This window comes from Coregonus lavaretus, assembly GCF_964263955.1.
Source record: "Coregonus lavaretus genome assembly, chromosome: 4".
NCBI classification, from domain to species: domain Eukaryota; kingdom Metazoa; phylum Chordata; class Actinopteri; order Salmoniformes; family Salmonidae; genus Coregonus; species Coregonus lavaretus.
The window spans coordinates 55,422,703-55,448,773 of record NC_139991.1 but is presented as its reverse complement, the minus strand read 5'-3'; the positions used below and the strand labels follow the sequence as shown (position 1 = coordinate 55,448,773).

At 42.8% G+C, this 26,071-nt stretch overlaps 2 protein-coding genes across 2 annotated transcripts in view; one reads left to right on the top strand and one right to left on the bottom strand.

The window, feature by feature from the left end:
• The window catches only part of LOC311128238 (protein Niban 2-like), a 49,050-nt gene extending 28,292 nt beyond the window's left edge, over nucleotides 1-20,758 (top strand). Inside the window, exons 6-14 of the mRNA XM_084160274.1 lie at nucleotides 9,178-9,293; nucleotides 12,452-12,556; nucleotides 13,472-13,634; nucleotides 15,972-16,159; nucleotides 16,473-16,628; nucleotides 16,942-17,061; nucleotides 17,352-17,459; nucleotides 17,664-17,775; nucleotides 18,047-20,758. Of these exons, the coding sequence (XP_084016400.1) occupies nucleotides 9,178-9,293; nucleotides 12,452-12,556; nucleotides 13,472-13,634; nucleotides 15,972-16,159; nucleotides 16,473-16,628; nucleotides 16,942-17,061; nucleotides 17,352-17,459; nucleotides 17,664-17,775; nucleotides 18,047-19,095 (2,117 nt within the window). The 3' untranslated portion in view covers nucleotides 19,096-20,758. The remainder of the gene's footprint in view (nucleotides 1-9,177; nucleotides 9,294-12,451; nucleotides 12,557-13,471; nucleotides 13,635-15,971; nucleotides 16,160-16,472; nucleotides 16,629-16,941; nucleotides 17,062-17,351; nucleotides 17,460-17,663; nucleotides 17,776-18,046) is intronic.
• An 18-nt stretch (nucleotides 20,759-20,776) lies between these two features.
• LOC311128239 (protein SLC31A2-like) lies at nucleotides 20,777-25,092 on the bottom strand. Its single transcript, XM_084160275.1, has 4 exons — nucleotides 24,921-25,092; nucleotides 23,776-23,842; nucleotides 22,983-23,226; nucleotides 20,777-21,757 (listed from the first exon to the last, which is right to left on the bottom strand). Exons 1-4 carry the CDS (start codon nucleotides 24,936-24,938, stop codon nucleotides 21,592-21,594), a joined length of 495 nt encoding a protein of 164 aa, XP_084016401.1. The 5' UTR covers nucleotides 24,939-25,092; the 3' UTR covers nucleotides 20,777-21,591.
• Nucleotides 25,093-26,071: the final 979 nt, after the last annotated feature.

The following is a 26,071-nucleotide window of genomic DNA, read 5'->3' as shown; positions in this document are numbered from 1 at the left end:
TACCTCAATGTACTTCTATCCTGTAAAGTAATCCAAGATTAGTACAATTGACTAGCAACAGGTATCCCTCATTCAGGGAAAGCTCTCTCTCTCTTCTGTTATTTTATGGTTCAAATCATATTATTACCAAATTATAATCTTTTTCACAGTATTATAAATTACCCTCAACTTGATAAAATAAACTATCTTAAAGTCCTCCTCTCATGCCTTTAGAATTACCAGTGTGGATGATTAATTAACACCAGAAAGTCAAAACAGAGTTCAGAGGCCATTGAATTCATTCAACAAACTATTCCATCCCATAGTATAGTAAACATTACCATCATTCTAAATATTTCATAAATGTTACTTATCCCAAGTGTTCATTAAGTCCTCATGACATTTATTCTCATAAGAAATGATGTATACCCTAAACTCAGTCAAAAACCCAAAAAACTCCATAAAATTCACTGTGTGTGCTCCTTTAAGACCCATCACCTATGAACTGTTGAAAAACCCCTAAATTCAACATAACAACCCTTTATAAACATCATACTAGGTGTGTTGTTTTTTATTTGAAAAACCCAATTGAAAAACAACAACCAAAAATAGCCAGGCCCCACTTAATTTGGTAGTTCACTTTTACGACCTAAATACTGTCTAACTTCACTACTGCTCCCCCTAGCCCTGGGCAACATTCCAATGAGATAAAATGTATAACCAGGAGAAAGAGATTAGTTTGTTAACCTTCAATTACCATCAGTAATCTAAAGATGGTAAGTACACACAACACATGATACAGATATCCCCAGTCCTAACTCATCAATAATCGTTTGTATCAATCTAATTCCTCATAACTAATCCATAAAACCACTCAAAAATGTCATTAATTTGCCAATACAATCACATACTCTGTGTAAGGAAGACATATTTTATCCCAGGCATCCCCTTAACATAATGCTATAGGAGCTTCCATCAATCCTGGAAGACACTATATAATAACACGTTTCATTAAGTTCACTACACCTTCTAATATAACCCTATAACTCCTTTCTATTAATTTAACCATCTCAACCTGTTGCATTGATGTTTTAAAAATATAAACCTATTGTTTAATAACTTCATACTTATAACCAATGTTTATTCAATCCATCATCCTAATAGTCACAACTATATCCCATTGTTCAACGTACCATAAACAGATTATTGTTTTAGAAATCACCAATTATTTTCATACACCACTGGTGTTACCCAACCTATACAATAAAGTAATAACCATTAGAATTTGTCAAAGAAATGCTTTTCATTCAACTATTCAAACTTCTGCTCGATACAGTCAAGCAAGTACAACTCTTTTACCCGGGAACTAGAACCATAAATTATTTTCCTTTGTCCTCAACTTAAATAATTTTCACAGCTCTATCGCAATTTCAGTTCGCTATTCAATTTCTTTAACTGTTCTCTCTGATCTCTCGAAATCATGTAATTAGTACTTGTAACATATTTTCATAGACCGTTCTAGAATACTTCTAAAGCTATCTAATTCAACTTTTCACATTTCTCAATCCACGTAGTAATCTAGGTCCATAGCCCCAATGCGAAAGCTTTACCCACTGTCTCTACCTGGATTCGAACCAGGGACTCTCTACATACATTGCCAGTCACTCCACAAAATCTGCGATCCTTTCAAAGCAACTACTTCCAGTTCAATGAGCAAGTGACGTCACCAAATGAAAACCGCACTAGCTCTCACCTCATTCAACAACACAAAAACTATCTCTCCCTGCACCTATTCCTGTTGAATAAGTGAGTCTTTCTATTTAACCCAAACCACACTACAAATCTTCCATTCAACATCACCAAACCAAATACTCAATAGTATCCGGTTACCACCCATACCAGCCGTTGAATTCACTCATACATACAGATTTCACCTTATGCCATTGAAATGCCCAATAAACCATAATAGTTCAATGGAACCCTCTGTTGGCTCTCTACTATATTATACATTACTTCTATAACCACATTAGTTATGGTCCGATTACCCATTAAACCTTATCACATAATCAAACAACGGTACAACCTTAAACTCATATTCTCTACTTTCTCACCCATGAGGTATGTCTACGTTTGGGTGAGAAAGTTCATACGTATATATTGTTAGAAATGTATAGGTACCTCTCAAATAATCGCTTCGTGGTGTTTTTAGCCAATTCTTAATCGACACATCACTTCTTCAAACTTTTTACCCGTGGAACCAAAAATAGACTGTCATTTCCCGGACACTGCCCTTTCCTTTATCTCTGCAGTCGCGATGGTTATGACCTGTTTTGTTACAGTATTTACACGGGGCCTCACACTCTCTGGCAAAATGACCTTCCTTGTTACAGTTAAAGCACTTCCTCTTATCTCCTCCCCTATTCTGCCTCCCTGATTTATTATAGCTATCTAATCTCTTCAACTCTGTGTTTAAATTCTCTAGTCTTTCCTGACTCTCCAAAAGCCATACTCTCGCTGTGTCTAGCCCATCTGCCTAATCATAGCCTCTAATTTCTCTACTTCGAGATGCCCAATAAATCCATACCTTCTCCCAAATGGATCCATAATAAATATTCCTTTGATCTCTTCCTAACATATATCCCCCGTTAATTCTCGGACCTCTTTAGAATATTTATTTCCCATGATAGAAAAATAAGAAATCCCCCCCGTTTAGTAATAATTCAATCAATAATTATTTTCTTTGGGACTTATTATTAGGTGCGACTTTTGAGCAAATGTTATGATCTGCTTTTGTAATCAACCATTTAAATTATTCAACCCGTAACCCAGAGTTTTTTTAAGACCCCAGTTTCATGAAACGGATGGGACAACCATTTTTTTCTCACGCAACCTATTTTAGTCCCTTCCTTGAAACACATCACATATTTCGATGGATCATTAGGTCTCACACGTATACAACCTTATACTATTTTTTGCTAACACTATCCGCAACCCAGAGGTCGTAACTGCTCTATTTTTATGAAATAGACAGAGTTAGAGCAATTCCCCAGTTGTTTATGACTCTTGACTTATTTAATGTATCTATCTCACACGATGATAATTATCTCCCTTCCTGTTTATATTGTAATCACTGTACCCCATACAATCTCAATATTAACTAGTTTATTTTGGTAATGGCCATTACCTTGAGTCATTTCAGACCCCCTTCCTTCCTTTAAGTTCATGCTTTACCACTCTAGAATATGGCAAGTCTTATGAGATTTTTGTAATTATTCTCTGCCCTTCACAAGAATTACTATTCTTATACAAGTTCAAATCATTTCACCAAAACCATGAATAAAAATTACTGACCTTATCCTTGCAGTTGGGATTTAAATGCTTTTTCAGATCTCGTCAACGTCTTTATCGTTCATAAGGTTCATCACCGGCCTGTTTATAACCTTAACGTCAAAGGCCAGGTCTATTCTATACGGATGTTATCATCCGCCCGTGCACGGTTTTCGGTGTCCTCAGACCAATAAAGACGTATTTTGAGCTCCGCTCGAAGGACCATTTGTCACGAGAATTTCTATCTCTAATTAATCAAACTTAATGCTCTGAATAATTCCCAGAGGGTGTAAGGCTCTGGTTTAATCATGAATTAAACAAAGGTCCACAACCAGCAAGAATGATCTGTATGTTTAATCATGGAGAGCTCTGCCGCCAAAAAACACAGCTTTTATACTTCACACAAAGGCACTTTGCTCCGCCCACCTTTAGGAGGCCTTTAACCAGTTTCTCAGTCCCCTTCATCCTGGAATGTTTGTCTCAGCAGTTTCTAACTCACCCCCTCTGTTAGTGGGTTTATAATGATAACCCTAACACAGTTCACACAGTCATCATCAGTATTGGGGTTAACAATTTTAGTCATAATCATAATTCCTCTATCAATGTCCTTGAGTGGCCCAGCCAGAGCCCGGACTTGAACCTGATCTAACATCTCTGGAGACCTGAAAATAACTGTGCAGTGACACTCCCTATCCAACCTGACAGAGCTTGAGAGGATCTGCAGAGATGAATGGGAGAAACTCCCAAATACAGGTGTGCCAAGCTTGTAGCGTCATACCCAAGAAGACCCGATGCTGTAATCGTTGCCAAAGGTGCTTCAACAAAGGACTGAGTAAAGGGTCTGAATACTTATGTAAATGTGATATTTCCATTTTTTATTTGTAATACATTTGCAAACATTTCTAAACCTGTTTGTGCTTTGTCATTATGTGGTATTGTATGTAGATTGATGAGGGAAAAACAACAATGTAATCCATTTTAGAATATGGCTGTAAAGTAACAAAATGTGGAAAAAGTCAAGGGGTCTGAATACTTTCCGTAGGCACTGTAACTGAACAGCACTTCCCTTTCACCTCTGGGTAGCCGTCCAGTCTCCACACACACTCCTGTTGCCATTAGGCGTACACACACACACACACACACACACACACACACACACACACACACACACACAGACACAGACACAGACACAGACACACCTACCTGTTGCTATTAGGACCAAACGTGCGCATGTGTGTTTACAACATGAATATCATATGCATGTTGTCATATGCTGCAGGTGTACTCCTGTATTGGAGAAGTATACTAAACAAAAATATGAACTTACCATGTAAAGTGTCCCATGTTTCATGAGCTGAAATCAAAGATGCCAGAAATTTTCCAGACACACAAAAAGCTTATTTCTCTCAAATGTTTTGCATAAATTTGTTTACATCCCTGTTAGTGAGCATTTCTCCTTTGCCAAGATAATCCATCCACCTGATAGGTGTGGCATATCAAGAAGCTGATTAAACAGTATGATGATTACACAGGTGCACCTTGTGCTGGAGACAATGAAAGGCCACTCTAAAATGTGCAGTTTTGTCACAGATGTCAAAAGTTTTGAGGGAGCATGTAATTGGCATGCTGACTGCAGGAATGTCCACCAGCACTGTTGCCAGACAATTTAATGTTAATTTCTCTACCATAATCCTCCTCCAACATTGTTTTAGAGAATTTGGCAGTACGTCCAACCGGCCTCACAACCGCAGACCACGTGTAACCACGCCAGCCCAGGACCTCCACAACCGGCTTCTTCACCTGCAGGGTGGTCTAAGACGAGACACACGGACAGCTGATGAAACTGTGGGTTTGCACAACCAAATAATTTCTGTTCAAACTGAAGGCAAATTATTTACGCCTCCTCCCGGACCAGGCCAAAATTCCTGTCATTCGCATGAAGAGGAGACGCCGATACAGGGGGCGCAGATCCGGGTGCTTGGTGAGAAGTAGTTGGCGAGTGGATAATCCACCTTTACCATCCGTCCTACTGGCGAATGTGCAATCACTGGAGAATAAACTGGATGAGCTCTGTTAGAGACTATCCTACCAACGGGACATTAAAAACTGTAATATCTTATGATTCACCGAGTCGTGGCTGAACAAGGACGTGGATAATATACAGTTGGCTGCGTTTTCCGTGCATCGGCAAGACAGAACAGCAGCCTCCAGTAAGATCAGGTGTGGTGGTGTGTGTCTCTTTGCCAATAACAGCTGGTGCGCAAGCTCTAATATTAAGGAAGTCTCGAGGTTTTGCTCACTTGAGGTAGAGTACCTCATGATAAGCTGTAGACCACACTTTTTACCAAGAGTTTTCATCTATATTACATTTCATAGCTGTCTATTTACCACCACAAACCAATGCAGGCACTAACACCGCACTCAACGAGCTGTATAAGGCAAACAAGAGAATGCTCACCCAGAAGCGGCGCTCCTAGTGGCCAGCGACTTTAATGCAGGAAAACTTCAATCCATTTTACCTAATTTCTACCAACATGTCACATGTGCAACCAGAGGGGGGGAAAAACTCTAGACCACCATTACTACACACACAGAGACGTGTACAAAACTCTCCCTCACCCTCCATTTGGCAAATCTGACCATAATTCTATCCTCCTAACTTCTGCTTACAAGCAAAACTCAAGCAGGAAGTACCAGTGACTCGCTGAATACAATGAGACAGCCTACAGGGAAGAGGTCAGAGACCTGGCAGTGTGTTGCCAGGACAACAAACTCTCCCTCAACGTGAGCAAGACAAAAGAGGTGATCGTAGACTACAGGAAAAGGGGGTCCGAGCACGCACCCATTCACATTAATGGGGCTGTAGTGGAGCGGGTCGAGAGCTTCAAGTTCCTTGGCATCCATATCACTAACAAACTATCATGGTCCAAACACACCAAGACAGTTGTGAAGAGGGCATGACAATGCCTATTCCCTCTCAGGAGATTTGGCATGGTCTCCAGATCCTCAAAAAGTTCTGCAGTTGCACCATCGAGAGCATCCTGACTGGTTGCATCACCGCTAGGTATGGCAATTGCTTGACATCTGACCACAAGGCGCTACAGAGGGTAGTGCGTACGGCCCAGTAGATCACTGGGGCCAAGCTTCCTGCCATCTATGACCTCTATACCAGGCGGTGTCAGAGGAAGGCCCTAAATATTGTCCAGCACCCTAGTCATAGACTGTTCTCTCTGCTGCCACATGGCAAGCGGTACCGGAGCGCCAAGTCTAGGTCCAAAAGGCTCCCTAACAGCTTCTACCCCCAAGCCATAAGACTGCTAAACAGTTAATCAAATGGAATCCCAGACTATTTGCATTGACCCCCTTTTTTTAAGCTGCTGCTACTCGCTGTTTATTATCTACAGTTGAAGTCGGAAGTTTACATACACTTAAGTTGGAGTCATTAAAACTCATTTTTCAACCACTCCACAAATGTCTTGTTAACAAACTATAGTTTTGGCAAGTCGTTTAGGACATCTACTTTGTGCATGACACAAGTAATTTTTCCAACAATTGTTTACAGACAGATTATTTCACTTATAATTCACTGTATCACAATTCCAGTGGGTCAGAAGTTTACATACACTAAGTTGACTGTGCCTTTAAACAGCTGGGAAAATTCCGGAAAATTATGTAATGGCTTTTAGAAGCTTCTGATAGGCTAATTGACATCATTTGAGTCAATTGGAAGTGTACCTGTGGATGTATTTCAAGGCCTACCTTAAAACTCAGTGCCTCTTTGCTTGACATCATGGGAAAATCTAAAGAAATCAGCCAAGACCTCAGAACAATATTGTAGACCTCCACAAGTCTGGTTCATTCTTGGGAGCAATTTCCAAACGCCTGAAGGTACCACGTTCATCTGTACAAACAATAGTACGCAAGTATAAACACCATGGCAGCACGCAGCCATCGTACCGCTCAGGAAGGAGACGCGTTCTGTCTCCTAGAGATTAATGTGCTTTGGTGCGAAAAGTGCAAATCAATCCCAGAATAACAGCATAGGACCTTGTGAAGATGCTGGAGGAAACCGGTACAAAAGTATCTATATCCACAGTAAAATGAGTCCTATATCGACATAACCTGAAAGGCCGCTCAGCAAGGAAGAAACCACTGCTCCAAAACCGCCATAAAAAAGCCAGACTACGGTTTGCAACTGCACATGGGGACAAAGATCGTACTTTTTGGAGAAATGTCCACTGGTCTGATGAAACAAAAATAGAACTGTTTGGCCATAATGACCATTGTTATGTTTGGAGGAAGAAGGGGGGTCTTGCAAGCCGAAGAACACCATCCCAACCGTGAAGCACGGGGTGGCAGCATCATGCTGTGGGGGTGCTTTGCTGCAGGAGGGACTGGTGCACTTCACAAAATAGATGGCATCATGAGGAAGGAAAATTATGTGGATATATTGAAGCAACATCTTAAAACATCAGTCAGGAAGTTAAAAGCTTGGTCGCAAATGGGTCTTCCAAATGGACAATGACCCCAAGCATACTTCCAAAGTTGTGGATAAATGGCTTAAGGACAACAAAGTCAAGGTATTGGAGTGTCCATCACAAAGCCCTGACCTCAATCCTATAGAACATTTGTGGGCAGAACTGAAAAAGCGTGTGCGAGCAAGGAGGCCTACAAACCTGACTCAGTTACACCAGCTCTGTCAAGAGGAATGGGCCAAAATTCACCCAACTTATTGTGGGAAGCTTGTGGAAGGCTACCCGAAACATTTGACCCAAGTTAAACAATTTAAAGGCAATGCTACCAAATACTAATTGAGTGTATGTAAACTTCTGACCCACTGGGAATGTGATTAAATAAAAAAAAGCTGAAATAAATCATTCTCTCTACTATTATTCTGACATTTCACATTCTTAAAATAAAATGGTGATCCTAAAACAGCAAATTTTTACTAGGATTAAATGTCAGGAATTGTGAAAAACTGAGTTTATTTGTATTTGGCTAAGGTGTATGTAAACTTCAGATTTCAACTGTATGCATAGTCACTTTACCCCTACCTACATGTACAAATTAGCTCAATTACCTCGACTAACCTGTACTCCCGCACATTGACTCGGTACCGGTACCCCCTGTATATAGCCTCGTTATTGTTATTTTATTGTTACTTTTTTGTATTTTTTTTAGCATATTTTCACTTTAAAAAAAATTATACAATGTTGGTTAAGGGCTTATAAGTAAGCATTTCACGGTAAGGTCTACACCTATTGTTTTCTGCGCATGTGACAAATACAATTTTATTTGAGATGCTGAGGCCCATTGTCATGCCATTCATCCGCCGCCATCACCTCATGTTTCAGCATGATAATGCAGTGCCCCATGTCGCAAGTATCTGTACCTAATCATCCCCAGCTTCCAATTGGCTCATTCATCCCCCCCCCCCTCTTCTCCCTGTAACTATTCCCCAGGTCGTTGCTGTAAAGGAGAATGTCTTCTCAGTCAATTTACCTGGTAAAATAAGGGTTAAATAAATCAAATCAGAAACACACATTTGCTACACAGTGGTGTAAAAGTACTACTTAAGTCGTTTTTTGGAGTGTCTACTATTTTACTTTTACTTCACTACATTCCTAAAGACAATAATGTACTTTTTACTCCATGCATTTTGAACATGGCTGTTTTTAGGTAGGGCCAAGAGGTCACAGTGATAATGTTCTGGCAATTTCCTTGAGCAACCAAAAAGGGTGTTTTGAAAAGCCATGTAAAATAATAGATTTTTCTAATTGTTCTATCACCTTTTGGACACACACATGTCAAACACCACCACCACTGCAGAAGCTCCAACCTATCCAAACTGCTCTCTCGTGCCCCCTCCAGGTCTGTCAGAGGAGTGCAGGGTGCAGACCCCGGCCTTCACAGATGCGGTGCGACTCCACAGGCAGGCTCAGGGACACTACGGCACCTGGGACATGATGTGTGGAGGGCCACCACAGGTGAGAGGAACACTATAGAGATGGCTCTAGCTCTTGAGGACTTTATTAGTCAATCTCATTTCATTTGAATGTATTCTGAATTAGTGATGCTAACGCCTTACAGTATGTACTGTATTCAGGTTTGCTTACCAAAGTTCAGGAGCAATCTTACAGCAGGTCAATCCTGGCCTTAGCTAAACCTCTTGAGTGGTCAGTGGCCATGATGGATGTCAGTCAGGCAGCCGGTGTGTATTTCAGAGCTGTTTGTTGAGGATTGACTGTTTTTATCTGAGAGTACAGGTGGAAGGAGAAAATACTCTTCCCCCTGAGAAAACCGTGTAGAGAACATCTTGTACCTCACCACCTCCCTCTGTCAGTTTGGCCAGACTCCTGCTCCTCTGGGTGGGGTCTCCCTTAAAAGAGCCCCTTTCAGACTCCCCCTCTCTGTTTCTTACCCCTGCTTGGGTGGGAACAGTCTCCTACTCAGGCTCAGGTGTGGCCCTGCCTGGTTTTCTATGGTCTTCCTTTCAAATAGCCTGTTCCTTTCTTCTCACTAGCTCCATTTCACTCATATTCTTCCCCCGATTCTCATCAACACTTCCCACTGTCTCTGTAGACCTGTTTGTGGCTACTGTGGGACTGGGAGTGGGTTTTTTGCTTGCTACTACTGTAAAGGTAGCAGTAGGGACTAAGCTGGTCAAAAGTATTGCACTGTAAATGGAATAGGGTGCCATTTGGGACGCAGGAACTGTTACTCTGTGAAGTCCTGAAGTGATCTCACTTACTCAGTAGAAATGAGACACTAAACTTTAAAGGGGTCCCAGTGTTGGGCATTAGTAGGTCTGCATCTGAAATGGCACCATAGTCCCTATATAGTGCACCCTACACTGGCCCTGGTCAAAAGTAGTGCACTATAGGGAATAGGGTGCTATTCGGACAGGCACCCTAGATTTATCATGTCAATATCATGGCCCTGTGTATACTGAACAAACATATAAACACAAGATGTAAAGTGTTGGTTTCATGAGCTGAAATAAAAGACCCCAGAAATTTTCCATACGCACAAAAAGCTTATTTCTCTCAAGTTTTGGGCACAAATATGTTTACATCCCTGTTAGTGAGCATTTCTCCTTTGTCAAGATAATCCATCCACCTGACAGGTGTGGCATATCAAGAAGCTGATTAAACAGCATGATCATTACACAGGTGCACCTTGTGCTGGGAACAATAAAAGGCCACTCTAAAATGTGCAGTTTTGTCACACAACACAATGCCACAGATAATTGAATGTTCATTTCTCTACCATAAGCCTCCGTCGTTTTAGAGAATTTGGCAGTACGACCAACCGGCCTCACAACCGTAGATCACGTGTATGACGTTGTGTGGGCGAGCGGTTTGCTGATGTCAACTTTGTGGACAGAGGGCCCAATGGTGGCGGTGGGTTATGGTATGGGCAGGCATAAGTTACGGACAACGAACAATTGCATTTTATCGATGGCAATTTGAATGCACAGAGATACCGTGACGAGATCCTGAGGCCCATTGTCGTGCCATTCATCCGCCGTCATCCCCTCATGTTTCAGCATGATAATGCACGGCTCCATGTCACAAGGATCTGTACACAATTCCTGGAAGCTGAAAATGTCCCAGTTCTTCCATGGCCTGTTTTGGATGCTCTGGATCGACGTGTACGACAGTGTGTTCCAGTTCCCGCCAATATCCAGCAACTCCGCACAACTTCGCCATTGAAGAGGAGTGGGACAACATTCCACAGGCCACAATCAACAGTCTGATCAACTCTATGCGAAGGAGATGCATGAGGCAAATGGGGGTCACACCAGAAACTGACTGGTTTTCTGATCCACGCCCCACAAGTATCTGTGACCAACAGATACATATCTGTATTCCCAGTCATGTGAAATCCATAGATTAGGGCCTAATGAATTTATTTCAATTGACTTGATTTTCATTATATGAACTGTAACTGAGTAAAGTATTAGAAGTTGCTGCATGTTGCGTTGTATATTTGTGTTCAGTATAATAACAGCTGTCCTGGAAGGAGTAATAGTGTGTTTCTAGCCTAGGTATAGTTAGTTACCCCAGAGCATCACAGGCCTCCTAAAACATGTACTGTACCTCACCAACCACACAGTAGTCTTATCTGGACATCTATGGACAAGGAAAACATATTCTGCATGTCATGTAGCTAGCCGCAGTGTTCAGCTCCAATATGCTGCCTGGACCACATTGAGACCATTATTCAAGTATGTCTAAAGCAGAGTGGGCCAAGTCAAACCCTGGTCCAAGCATATTCAATTAAAACACGTGAGTTATGGTTTTATATTCTGCAGCCAAGGCAAGCCAAGACTACTGCACATTTAGATGGATACTGACTAAATGCTGTGATTTATTTTTTATATCTTATTTATACCCTGAATTATTTTCTATTTAATGGAAATGGAGAACTGGCTCTCTGACAAACCCACTCCCAGCAGATTTATGAGTGTGTGAGAATTTTACTGCAGGTTAGGGAGAAAATAGTCTCTCATGACGTTCTGGGTGCTGAGATTAGAGAGAAAAGACCATAACACTGAATACATATGATATTACAGTTTTTAATTCAGTCAGTTGACTTTTCACAGAAAAATCTATTACAGGCCTTTAAACGATTTGGTGTTGTATCAGATATGTATTGTATGGTACCTTGTATTGGGAAGGGCACTTTACTCATACATTTAGTGATTATTGTGTAGAGGAGCCACATAATGCTGTTTCTCATTGTAGTGTTTCAACATCACTACCCTCTTTCCCACTTCCATGGACATGTACTGAATCCTCAGAAGCACACACCACTCAACCCATTCATATAAATGTAGTTGACTCTGAAGTTGTTCCTGCACTCTACAGGTTGAGTTGTGTGTTTGTTGCCGTTCTGTTTGAAGTGTCACAAAGATTAACTGTGACACAACACCTTGTCATTTTCTCTGTTGTGGAAACACCTGACTCAAACAACAAAGCTTCTCTGAAGTCTCATTCTTTTACTTAATGCCAAGTTTTGCCAACCACTAGTTATTTATAGAGACACATCCTACACACACTTTAAAGATTGTGTATGTGATAATGCATAAAGTGTTTGCTTTTGTCTCCACCGTGTGTGTGTGTGTGTGTCTCACACGTAGATCCTAGCCAACCTAGTGATGGAGACTCTCCATCCAGAGTTGAGGAATCTGATTGGTCCTCGTCTGAAGGGGAAGATGCAACAGCGACAGAGGAACTGGATGCTGGTGAGTTGTTGTCCCACCTACATGCTGCACTGTGTTCTTTCCTAGGACCTGGAGTTTACCCCGACCACATGCTACGTTTTTCCCATTCAGGTGACATAGTCAGGAAAACTCCTGAACCAACCATTCCTAACCACATTGCGGATTGCGCCAGTGTCCCAAATGGCACCCTATTCCCTACAGAGTGAATTTACACTACGATAGATTCCCGAGAGCTATCGGAAAAAGTACCCGTGGCTAGACGTATTACAATAGTGTAAAGACTAGAATCTCGATTCATTTTCACGTCTCGTACGCCACCTCCGTGTGCGAGACTGCCCCTAGACATGCCCCCTCCAAGCAGTCAATGTAAACAGAATTGTATCCAAGGGAAATGCTTGCTCCTACGGTAAAAATCTTAATAGCAGAGTAATGTTTTTGAAACAGCTGAAATGTATAGATGTTTACCTTATATTTAAGACTTGTTTTATAGATGTTTTACCTGGAATTGCTGTAATAGCCAGTTACTCTCAAATTGTCGCCGTAGCTTTAAGGGAATCTCAGAGCACAGCAAGCAGGAACTGCAAGCAGAAACTCCCCAGGGAATTGCCAATTTAATGATTTGCATGATATTGATCAAATGAAGCCTGGTTTGTTCTAAGGTAACTTCAATACACTAAAGTTGTAGCTAATGTAAGCCTAAAAGCTATTTAGCTATGGTTCAGCTAATGTTATGGGCCCTGGTCAAATGGCCCTCATCCCAAATGGCACCCTGTTCCCTAAATAGTGCATTACATTTGACGTGCCTACATAGAGCACTAATTTTGACCAGAGCCCTATCTGCCCCAGTCAAAAGTAGTGCACTTTGTAGGGAATAGGGTGCCATTTGGGACGCAGATGGTGTGTTCACCCACTCTCTCTCTCCCTGTCCCTCTCCAGATCTCTGAGGCGGTGTATAAGCAGGTGTTGTCTCAGACTCAGGCCCAGTATGAGGCTTTAGTCCAGGCCTGTGAGGTTGAGACATCCCGTCTAGACGCAGTGTTACGCACAGACATGGACCAGATAATCACCTCCAAGGAACACGTCAGTGGCAAGATCCGCGGTGAGACACACACGCACACACGGCACCCATAGGAAACACTCCTTACACATAGGCTGATATGTAGACTTCATCCAAATCGGGACTAAAAGAGATCCTAATCAAATTACACTGTATTAGTTCTCTCAACAATGGCACTTCTGCAGTCTTAGCGTCTGTAATGTCCATTGTTAGGCTGCCTACCGTTAGGCTGCCTACCGTCATTTCTAGTGGTTTTGGTTTGTTGAGTGTAGAGCTAAGGGCTTATTGGCACAGTAAAGCAGTAAGACCAGTTATTGGCTGCGTCCCAAATGGCACCCTATTCTCTACATAGTGTACTACTTTTGACCAGAGCCTTATGGGCCCTGGTCAAAAGTAGTGCACTATATAGGGAATAGGGTGCAATTTAGGATGCACACATTGAGTAACACTACAGTATTGGCCTATGGCATCATGTTACTGGTGAATTTCTATGGACACTTGTCACTAGAGGGCTCCTGTACTGTAACTGACCCTCCCTTTCCCTCTCAGATTTCAAACTTCTCCTCTGTTTCTTTACTCTCTCACACTTTCTCTCTCTCTCATCCCTTACTCCCATCTCTCTCTTTCTTTACCTCCTCTTAGCTCACTTTCTCATGCTCTTGTCTGTCTGCCTGCTTGCTTTAACCCTGAAGCACCTTTCACTATTTTATTCTAGCACCCAGTCACCATTCCACCTAAAAAGGACTTGGCAAAGGGCTTTTTATTTTTTCTCTCTTTCTCGTGTTTTGTTTCCCATGGAGCCAATGTTGAAGGACTTCATTCCTTAGATGTCACTGGAGGCCAATGTTCACTTTATCCCACTGGTACACTTGACAGGGCTCAGGGCTCACAGGTCCACTATGTGATGGAGGAGCGGCTTTCCATGGAGGAACTTTAAATGTCTTTGAACTTTCGAGTTGGTTTAACGTTGGACCAGAGCAAACTAACCAGAGCTAGGCTTGTGTGTGCAGAGCAGCACTATAATTAAAAACATGTCTTACCTTTTTGTAGTTAATAAATCCAATGTGAAACGTGATAACTATAGTATCCTTAACTAGCATTGGAAAGTCAATCCATTCTTCTCTAATTAAACGGCTCTCCCTGATTTCTGAATTACGCTTGTAATGTTGTCAGTAGGCTACAGTAACCTATGCTTCAGAGGGGAGAGGCAGGTAGCCTACACACGTACACACACCCACTGGCAAAGATTTCTAGCTGGCAGGCAGGCGCTGGAATATGTTTCTGAGTGACAGAGTGAGTGCTTTGCATAGGTGCTTTGTTGTGATTTTTGTGGGACTTTAAAAAATGCCTGGAACGTAAAATAACATTATTAACCAGTTTCCACGCTTTTAAAATAACGGTTCTGTTCCGGAACAGTATAGATCACTTTCATTTCCAGTTCGAGTTCTGTTCCTCAAATAATTTCATTATTTTCCGGTTTTCTGTTCTGTTCCCTGAACCTGTTCCAACCCTTGCTTTCCTCCAGACGTTTCAGTCTGATGCCTTTGGGTAATGCTTAGTGGACTAAACACCACTCCAGGTTTAGGACATTTATGATGAACTTCACCAACGGAGTGGAGCCGAGACGAGGCTTTGCGGAATCTAGCTCCAACTACATTGATTCACCCAAGGTCAAAACGTACAGTTATGAAACGCCCACCTTGTACTTTTGTTTGTCCTCTGTAGTTGCATGCCTTTCTTTGTTTGGTGAAATCCATACTTTTTCAATAAACGTTAATCAAATGCCACCACCGACTGTTTCCTTTGATGAGATTCAATTGGCACATGCGAATTTGCGCTGAGTTGAAATCTTAGAGCAACACCAATGAGCAAACAGTTGGTGGTTGTATTTGATTAACATTTATTAGAAAAGTATGGTTTCAGCGAACCAAGAAAGGCATGCAACTACAGAGGACAAACAAGGTACAAAGGCATTTCGTAATTGTACTTTTTTAAAGTATTGACCTTGGGCGAATCGATGCATTCAGAGCTAGATTCCATAAAGCCTGGTCTCAGATCCACTCCATTGGTGAAATTCATCAGAAACTTCCTTCACCATGGAATGGAGTTTAGGACGCTAGGTAATGTTCTGGGTAATACTGTGGTCTGGCTTCGTGTAGCTCAGTTGGTAGAGCATGGCTATTGCAACGCCAGGGTTGTGGGTTCGTTTCCCACAGGGGGGCCAGTATGAAAATGTATGCACTCACTAACTGTAAGTGGCTCTGGATAAGAGCGTTTGCTAAATGACTAAAATGTAAAATGTCTGGAAGTGTGGGTGTTTACTGTCTACTGACCACCATTGTGACTAACCATACTCCTCCATGTCTCTTCACTCCGTAGCTTTGGTGTTCCCCAGGGCAGAGCAGCTACTGCGGGGCAGCGTCCAGCCCTACCTCAGCTCCATCCTGGAGGCCCTGATGGAGCCTACCAGCCGAGGCTTTTCCGAGGTCCGAGACGTCTTCTTCAGAGAGCTGGTGGAGGTCAGCAAGAACACGCTCAACGGAGGGGGCAAGGACAAACTGGGGGAGGTTAGTGGACCACCGGACTGGACACACCAGAGGGGTTCGCAGGGACCCTAGGGAATTGTCCTTGGTGACTGTTCAATAAAATGTACTGTAGCTCTGTCTTGGAGGATCAATTTAAGTGATCTGTGTTGCCAAGTCCTCATCTCATCCATGTCTGTCTGTCTGTCTGTCTGTCTTTATCCCCCCCTCACTCTCTTTCTCTCACCCCCCCCCCCCCCCCCCCCCCCCCCCCCACCTCTTTCTCTCTCTTTCTCATTCGCTCCCTCTGTCTCTTTCTTTCCCCTCGCCCCTCTCACCATCACTCTCTCGCTCTCAGCACATGGACAAGATCTCTATGCTGGCGTTCCACCCGGTGAAGATGCAGAGCTGCTATGAGAAGGTGGAGCAGCTGAGTCTGGAGGGACTACAGCAGAGGTTTGATGTGTCCAGCCCCTCCGTGTTCGTCCAGAGGGCTCAAATCCTCATGAGAGAGGTGAGACCTTAACCCACAAATCCCACCACCTAGTCGGCATGGATGTGCTCTGCCACACCAGACTACCAACACTGTAGTTTTTAGTTATCTGATGCTGTGTTCATAACCAAGTGGGAAGGTGGTAATTTCCAGTTGTGAAATAGTAAATATGAGTTGGATGCATTCACGTGTTTTGAACTCATTGAGAAACGCCAATTGGCTAATGGCAAACAAGTGTGTCAACCATAAAATAAAAGTACAGCTATCATAAGCTACGTTAGGTCAGTAGGAATATTTTTTCCCCCACTTATGTCCTCTCTACTCTGTGTAACAGCAAATGGCCAATGCTGTCTACACGTTTGAGCATCTGCTCCACCAGAGTCTGGAGGGAAAGGTCCAGGGAGGAGAGGACCTGTGTAAGACCATCCACTGCTGTCAGGACAGAGTGCTCAAGGTTCGTAGTTAGACTGAGGGTGGATTAGGATGAAGGAGAATGACTGGATTGATTGATTGATTTAATGGATTAATTGATTAAGAATAGATTGGCCATCAATACGGTTCCATATTCCAGTTACTTTCCCAAAATTCTGGTTGGAGGATTCCAGATTTCCCACCTGATACCAGGAATATTCCAATTGGGACGACGGAAAATTTGGGAAAGTTGATGGAATTTTGCAACCCTTGCCATCAAGGATTAGAGAGTCTAAGGTCTTGTGTCTGTGTCCCTCTGTCTGTCCCTGTCAGAAATATGACTATGACAGTAGCACGGTGCGTAAGAAGTTCTTCAGAGAGGCCCTGCTACAGATCATTATCCCCTACATGCTGAAGCAGCTCTCTCCCTCCTGCCATCTGGTGAGGCTCACTGTATATAGTAGCTTATTCTTTTTTATGCTCAAGTCTCACTAAGACACTGATACCCCTCAGACTCTAGCCACCCCTATGGCACCCTATAACCTCTGGTCAAGAGTAGTGCACTATATAGGGACTGGGGTGCCACTTGGGACGTTGCCTGTGTTGAGTGCAGTCGTCTGTAACCTCTCATCTCCTCCCTCTCAGGACCTCCCTCGCTTCCAGGAGCTGATCTTTGAGGACTTCTCCCGGTTCATCCTGGTGGAGAACGTGTTTGAGGAGGTGGTGCTGCAGTCTGTCACCAAGGACATCATGATGGGTGAGTGGTGGACACGCATGGAGACGCTGGCCTGGCATAGACTAGATAATTGGAGAGTCCATTCACAAAGCATCTCAGAGTAGGAGTGCTGAAATAAGATTAGTGTTTTTTTTTTTTTTTTATCATACTGAATAACATTATATGGACATCTTAGATCAGCAGATTCAGCAGTGTTATTCTGAGGCGATATGTGATACGGCCCTGATGTAAATGTGATACAACTGAACTGTTAGCATGGTAGTGATTCTCTCTCCCCTCTGTGTGCCTACAGCTGTGAAAGAGGCGGCGGTCCAGAAGAGACACAACCTGTACAGAGACAGCATGATCCTAACCAACAGCGACCCCAACCTCCACCTGCTGGGGGAGAACCCCTCGGTGGACTGGGCCACCCAGTTCAGGGGTGGGAATGAGGAACCTGAGGGGGCCTTGGGAGGAGGCGGCCAGTCCAGCAGGAGGCGCAGGCAAGTGGTCTCCATGATCCAGCTGGACGAGATGGGTCCGCTGCCCTACGAGTCATGCCTGGAGGTGCCGGGGGTGGACTTCATCCCTGAGGAGGGAGAGATGGAGGAGGAGGTGGAAGTGGAGGTTAAAGCTCAGGAGCCCAAGGAGCCAGAGACCCCCACGGAACCAGACCACCCCAAGGGGCCTGATTCTCCAGACAGCATGCAGGAGATCCGTTACCTCATCAAACCGGTGGTGGAGATGGTGGTCCCGGCTTCAGAGGAGGACATAGCTGTTCTCACCAATGGGACAGGGACGCTGACGCTGGAGGATGGGAAGGAGGAGGAGGTGACACTCATCACCACCTTGGTGGAGATGCACAGGAAGTCACCACAGTGGATGAGCGCCCCACAGGAAGTGAGCGAGCAGCTGGTAGAAACAGGAAGTCCAGACCAGGAAGCTGAGGGGGGGCTTCAGGAAAAGGGGGAGGCAGCTATTGAGGACAAGGGGGAGGAAGACGAGGCGGCCATCAAGAACACCATACAGGAAATAGAGATAGCGGTACAGGAAGAGGACGGAAAGAGGATAACTGAGTGTGCCGTATACTCTGACGCAGAGCTGGCCCCGCCATTGGCCGACTCCAGCCCCTGGGGCCATGATGACAGCAGGTTCCAGTCGCCGACGAATGAGGTCTTGGATGAGGGCAAATCTCAGCTAATCATGGATGCTCTGAAAACAGAGGATACTGTAGTCGACCCAGGAGAGGTGGTGGTGGTTTTAGAGCAGGGAGACACTGCACTTCACAACGACTCCGAGACCGGGGAGGACTTCACTGGGAAAACCGCAGAGTGCGAGACAGAAATGTTATATGAGATTTGAATGGGAGGACAAACGTTTTATTTTTGTCGGTGTTAACTGATCATTCCTGACCCCTCAGCATTGTTTTATGGTTATAATGCCGACAGTCACATCTACAACAGTGGCCAATTCAACTGTGACTCCCAACCTCTCTCATCTGGAGTCATGTTTGTTCGTTTAATTTCTCTTAACTTTACATTTTATTTGACTCTATTCCTCAAGCGTTTGTGTATGACACTGAACCCCAGGTATCTGGGAAAAATGTATGCACTCACTAACTGTAAGTCTCTCTGGATAAGAGCGTCTGCTAAATGACTAAAATGTAAAATGTAAATCTGCTGCATTATCCTTAGATTGTGTGGTCACTAAGAAGTAAGGAATTTAAATAATTTAAGTCAGAATTGGATAAGGGATGTGGGGAGAATTGCAGATGCAGAAGATACACATTACACTACAGAGGCCTATCTGCAAGGGCCCTAAGGATATGTTCACAGATGCCTGACATAGGTAGTTATAACTCTATGGTGCATGGGCGCAGTCACACACCCACTGGTCATTGCATGACCTTTTATTCAGCAGTAGGGGGCACTGTAGGCAGGCGGTTGACGCAAACAGTCTGGCATGTCTTCCTACTGTAATGGACATCGTTGTGTATAAACATATCATTATAGAGATGTAGCTATCATTGCATTCAGGGTCTGGGAGCTCTGCTTTTTAACATGTTTTTACATTGACTTAGCAACTTGTATAAAACCAGTCAGACATTGTGTCTTGAATAAGTGTAAGTTGAACCTCCTTTTGAACCATTATTTTCACAAGTGGCCTTATTGTTTCAACACTATATTTTTACAGTGCATGACTTCAGCATGAAATGGCACTTGCTTGCTTACTTATTTTCTATGTATGTTAGTCCAACCCTTATTTAGTGTGAGGGGAGCGGCTCAAATGGTAGCAGTCACTACAGTCGTATTATAGATGCTAGAGGTCCCATGTCGGCTACAGTGCTACTGAAATGCCACCATCATAATTATGCTAACAGTTGTTACTAAAGGGACTTGCTCTGCTGATGTCTTGACTGTGACTCATCAGCAGAATCTCTCATTGAGATGGAATGTTCAGTCTGCGTGTGGGAGTGTGTGGTCTGGAAAACTGACAGCAGGCTATGTACCTTGTCATGAAGAGGCCTCTGTGTCAGTCTCTTCTGGCCAAACAACAAAGGGAATCATGGGGAAATAACCAAGTCTATATCAGGTTATTTTCCCCACTCTTTTAAATGAGGGAAATCAAATTATGATTATTTTCTAAACTATCAATGCTATGTTTATGGCCACTGTATATATTTGAAGGCACATTGTTCTTAATCAGGCTTAATCCGTTTGTAGCCTTGAGGAAAATATTTCCATGTAACGCCATGACTTAAAGGGTTAGTTCACTCAAAAAGTCAGTTTCCTTCCTCTTATTTATGACAAATACTGTGTGCTGCTCAATGCACCAGCCGCCGCTATATTCTTCATTTTATATGTAAAGCTCTATGCAAGATCTTTTTATTGGTTGTGTTTAGCTACATGTATGACTGAGTATATTTGTATGGATTAATAAATAAGTTGATTTATGGTTTTCCTATTGCTCATCTGTATCTCTAGACTAAAATGCATTTTCAAATCAATTAGATCATATTTGATTTTATCTGAAAAAAATCTTAAAAGGTTAGTGGTATTTATTGATAGTTAGAATAAAATGACACTAAAACAACAGTAAGCACGTTTACATAAAGTCCCTATTAAACAAAACCACTTTAGAAGCCTTGTATGAGTAGTCGGTTATCTAGTTTCAGTTGACTTTATAGATCAATTGGATATGAAAAAAAATGTATTGCGTTCATCCATGTTTTCAAACTAGGCTACTGGATAATTCAACAGAAAATAGCTAATTAAATGAAAATATGCATCTGAAATGTTTATTGGATATCAAAGGCACTAAATAGTTGGTTTCTCTAGTGGCTCTCTTGCAAATGATTAACAAAAGCAACATGACAATATTGAACTCAAGCACTATAGCTACTCACGGGCCCTGCTCAAAATGATGACTGTGGATATGTATATTACAGTAGTACATAGTACAGGGTAACAGTTGCCTTGCTTGAACACATGTAAAACTTCATGAAACTTCTCGTGATAAAAAGGTACCATGGGTGTGCTCGATCACTCATCTACCATGCTATACTCTGTGTACATCTGTGTCACTATATGGAAGTCTCCATCTTGCTTTTTACTTCTCACATCTACATTAAGATCATGTATAAGTAGGGAAGAAATACTGGAACTACCTTCCACTTCAGGTAACTTGATAAGCGACACAGTCACAGGAAGATTCAGTGCACAGCAGAGTCAGAATGACAAACACCATGGGAGGTTCTACGATATGCTCTTCAGAGCACATCTTTGACCAACAGGTATGGGATATTTAGTCCCTGTAGATCTATAGTCCAGGAAAAGGACTCTTGATTCCTATGTTTGATCAGATTTGACCCAGTAGAGGGACCCCTATGAAGTATCCCAGGACAGAGCCCAAGATGACCCCCAGGAAGATCCAGGTATTGTAGGACATGACACACAGCATCAGCATGTAGCCCAGAGTCACCTGCAGGATGTGCAGGGCTGTCTGGATACCATGGAGACGCCATCTGGTGGAGAGGAGACAGAAGAGTGATATACTCCAAATCGGTATTCATGTCATAGGAAGGAATTTCCCCTCGACCACCACCCACAAATTGGGGAAAACAAACATTATTTCCTATTGACCCCCACTGTAAAAGAGCCAACTTCGTCGTAAATTTGTTATACAGAAATAACAAAACATGCCGAAAAGCTTCGGTGTTGTTCAATGTACATGTAATCAGGTAAAAAATCACGACCTACGGGTTTCAATGCTCCCACGTAGGGAAATGGAGCCTGCTAGAAGAGCCCTGTGGCTTCAGGATATTCGGTGTGGGAAATGTGGGGACCCGGTGTCCAAGTAGGCTACACGTAGCTATGTGTGAGGAAAACATTTCATCACAGGTAAGCCATTTAACTTGTTTAGTATATACTGTTGAACTCCGCTCACTACTTGTAGCTGTATAGTCCGTTTGTTTGTGTTGTTGTTCTTTGCTAGCTTAATGTTCCAGTTGGTAGCTCACGTGCTGCTAGCACCCTCATGAAAAGGGGCATGAGGGAAGTCCTACAATATTACATTTTTCTAAGTAGTGAGAATGCGCGGGAGCAGGCAATGTTGAAAAGTAATCTTCAGCCTTATTTTTCTTAAATGTAGTTTAACTAAATAAAACAAGCAGACAAGAAAATTGCATCTGAAAAAGGTCAAGTTTTTGCTGTGAGTCAATGGGATAACCTAGGTAACCACAGGTTGTTTTCCCCACAGGCGGGCGGGGCCGCGACGTTCTATCCAATACCAACTGGGACTACTGCAGTACTCTTTATCTCATTATATAGAGGTGCACAGTTCAGGTTCTCATGGGTCTAATTATCAGCTGTTATTTGTTCATATAATTTCAGTGCATTATGTAGGCCTGGGAAACCAGGTGCATGTGTAACCTGTGTGAAATGGCAAGCTAGTTAGCGGTGGGCGCTTTTCAATCGGTGATGTCACTCGCTCAGACCTTGAAGTAGTTGTTTCCCTTGCTCTGCAAGGGATGTGGCTTTTGTGGAGCAATAAGTAACAATGCTTTGTGGGTGACTGTTGTTGATGGGCTCGAACCAGGGACCCTCTGAACACAAGTTGGGGCAAGGAGACGGACGGAAGCATACAGTTACATGCACACTCTGGCCAATTTGTGAACCGGTAGATTAAAGCCAGCATCCCTGGAACATGTTAATTACAGAAAACTACATGGGCTCCTGTGTGAATCCTACCTGTTCATGGGAGAGGGAGTGCGAGCATTCCATTTCGTGGGGGCCAGAGAAGACTCCGACAGGCTACTGGCTAACACAGCGCTGCTTCCCTGGCAGTCTGAGGAGGGGAGGGGAGGGGGTAACGGCAGTGGGAAGGCTGGCTGAGTGGGCTGCTCTAAGGGCTTTTCCAGCTGGACCTTCCAGACCTTCAGCAGCTCGTAGAACACTGCCAACAGGATGACCACGAACACAGACAGCACCATCCCTGCTAACACATTGACCACAGAGCTTATCATGGCTGACGGCAATAATGGTCATCAACAGTGACCACAGCTCTGTCTGGAGCTATACATAGTACTGTACAGACAACTGTGACCTAATCTAAGAATGTAAGAAATCAGTGCATCCATCACTAGGGGCCCTATTGAAACAGATCTAAAATAGCTCATTTGCAAGAAATTAATGTGTTGTACCTGAAACACTATGCAGGATGAATGGGGTAAACTGTGTATTCACAATACAATGGAGTCACCCTTACAAAAAAAGATAGCAGTTTTGAAACTGCAGTAAATGTGCAGTAACTGCAGTCGACTGTGGTATTTTGGACGCAGTAATTGCAGAATAACTGCAGTTATACAGCAAAACTACTGCAGTAAAAAAAATTGGGACGCAGTATTTGCATCATACTACAGTTATACTGCACTCTGACTGCAATATTTTTTTGTAAGGGCAACCAGACAAACAGTTTCTGAAATATATTATTTACTGTGTAGATTCTGCCGAGGACACGGGTCTGTCATCAATGTTAGCCTACCTGCGGGTCTGTGCACAACCCAGAAGTCAAACAGTAGCGTCACTCTACTCCCTGCCTCGAAGGTCATCTGTATGAGAAAAGAGAGCCATATAACTATAATAAAGAACAGGCACAAGTAAAGCAGCAATATACTGCAAGGCAGCAGACCAGATCTGGGACCTGTGCAGCAAATCCTTAACCAATGAACACTGGTTACATCAACGAATGTTAAATATATAATGTACAAAATATTTTTTGCTGAGTCAGGTAGATAATGACAACACAGTATGCCAATCTGATGGTTTAGTAAACTGTAAAAAAAAAAAATATATATATATATATATATATATATATACTGATAGGATCTAATTATTCCACAATACTGACGACGGATGAGAGATATGGGTTTCTTTGCAGGATAAGAATTGTCCTGACTTCCAAGAATGCCGGAATTGCTTCACCTTGCTTTTCTGGTTGTTTCACCATTCAATTTTTTCAAATCTAGAGGAGTGCAAGTTTCACCATGACACGAACCGTGGGGATACGTTGGTACATAATAATGTCAATTCTTGCATTCTATCCCATGCTGGCTTTCGCGGGCTACCTGGGCCATGAAACAGATAGATGGGAGGTCATACAGGCTGTCGCCAATTTATTCATGCACAATTTACCTGAATGGGTAATGAAAACACTTTTTTTTATTAGACATGGTAGGTTTTTGTGAATGTTTATTTTTTTAGGTGTGACGTCACTGTTTTTATCGACAAGATAGTGAAATGAAAACGCACCCTAGCAGGCAATTGTCGCATAAATGTTCTATGCAAACTTTCTAAATGTCGACAACAAATCCCTGGACAAGTTAATGGAAACATACTGTAGCTAGTGTCACAGAAAGATAGAAACATCTTGATTTTTGTGTTTAGCGGAGATCTTCTGTGTATAAAGTGACAAGAAAGGGCAAAAAAAAGCATTAACGATGTAGCTGTTCTAAGAGTGGACTGGTCTGAAGCAATCGTTAAATAACGAGCGTTTTCAATAGCAACTTTAGTAACAATGGTTAACGATGCTCTTACGAAGGTTTTTACGACGAACGTAGCCTTCAGATACTTTTGGGAAACTGGGCCTCGTACAATCTCAAAACCTCTCCTATCTGCCCCTGTACCTACCTTTGTCAGGTTTTGCATTCCAATAAAAAAGTGGTCTGTCTTCCAATCTATTCCAACAGACAATCGTTTGTGGCAATTAATGACAGAAGCCACACAATGCTTGGCGCAAACAGATACTGCTTTCACTGACACAGCAGTAGGCTACTATGGAAAGACAGCCCTGCCCTCCCTCATGAGCTTATCAGATGGTTTAATTACCAGGTAAAATTAGTTTATATAGGATATTCGGTTCTCTCTCGTGACTCGCTATTGAACCAAGCACGCCATGACATTGAAGACGGTATATTCTGAATCAGGGTGGATGGAGAAAAATCCACACCTTAATTTGTATATATTTTTTATAAATACTATTTCGGATTTCAATCTTCGATAGCTCTTACACAACGCATGCTATGACTATGAAAATGATATATTCTGAATCGGGGGAGGATGGACAAAAATGTAAACAATAACAAAATTAGAATATATTATTTTCATAGGCATGGCACGCATTGTCTAAGATCCATTAAATATTGAAAGCCCCCCCAAATTATCTACATTCCCCCCCCCCAAAAAAAAAAAAATGTGGATTTTTGTCCATCCTCCCATGATTCAGAATATATCTTTATCATAGTCTTGGAGCGCTTTGTGTAAGAGCTATTGAAGATTGAAATCCAAAATCTTTCTTCTTTTTTTTCTTACAAAAAAAAGTGTGGATTGTTCTCCATCCACCCGATTCAGAATTTTTATAGTCATGGCATGCTTGGTTCTAGCGCTTAAACTCTAGGCGGCATTCTGCCGTCTCCCTACAGTTCTCAGCCATTGTGAACTACAATCCCGATGCTGTGTTTTAACGTTTAGAAACGTCAATAATTATCGCTTGCGATACGGCTTTTGAAACATATGGCATGTGTCCTTTGACAGCTGTACTGGCTTAAGCAGGGGGACACGTCTGGCACTGCAGGATTTGAGTCCCTGGCAGCGTAGTGTGTTACTGATGGTAGGCTTTGTTACTTTGGTCCCAGCTCTCTGCAGGTCAATCACTAGGTCCCCCCGTGTGGTTCTGGGATTTTTGCTCACCGTTCTTGTGTTCATTTTGACCCCACGGGGTGAGATCTTGCGTGGAGCCCCAGATCGAGGGAGATTATCAGTGGTCTTGTATGTCTTCCATT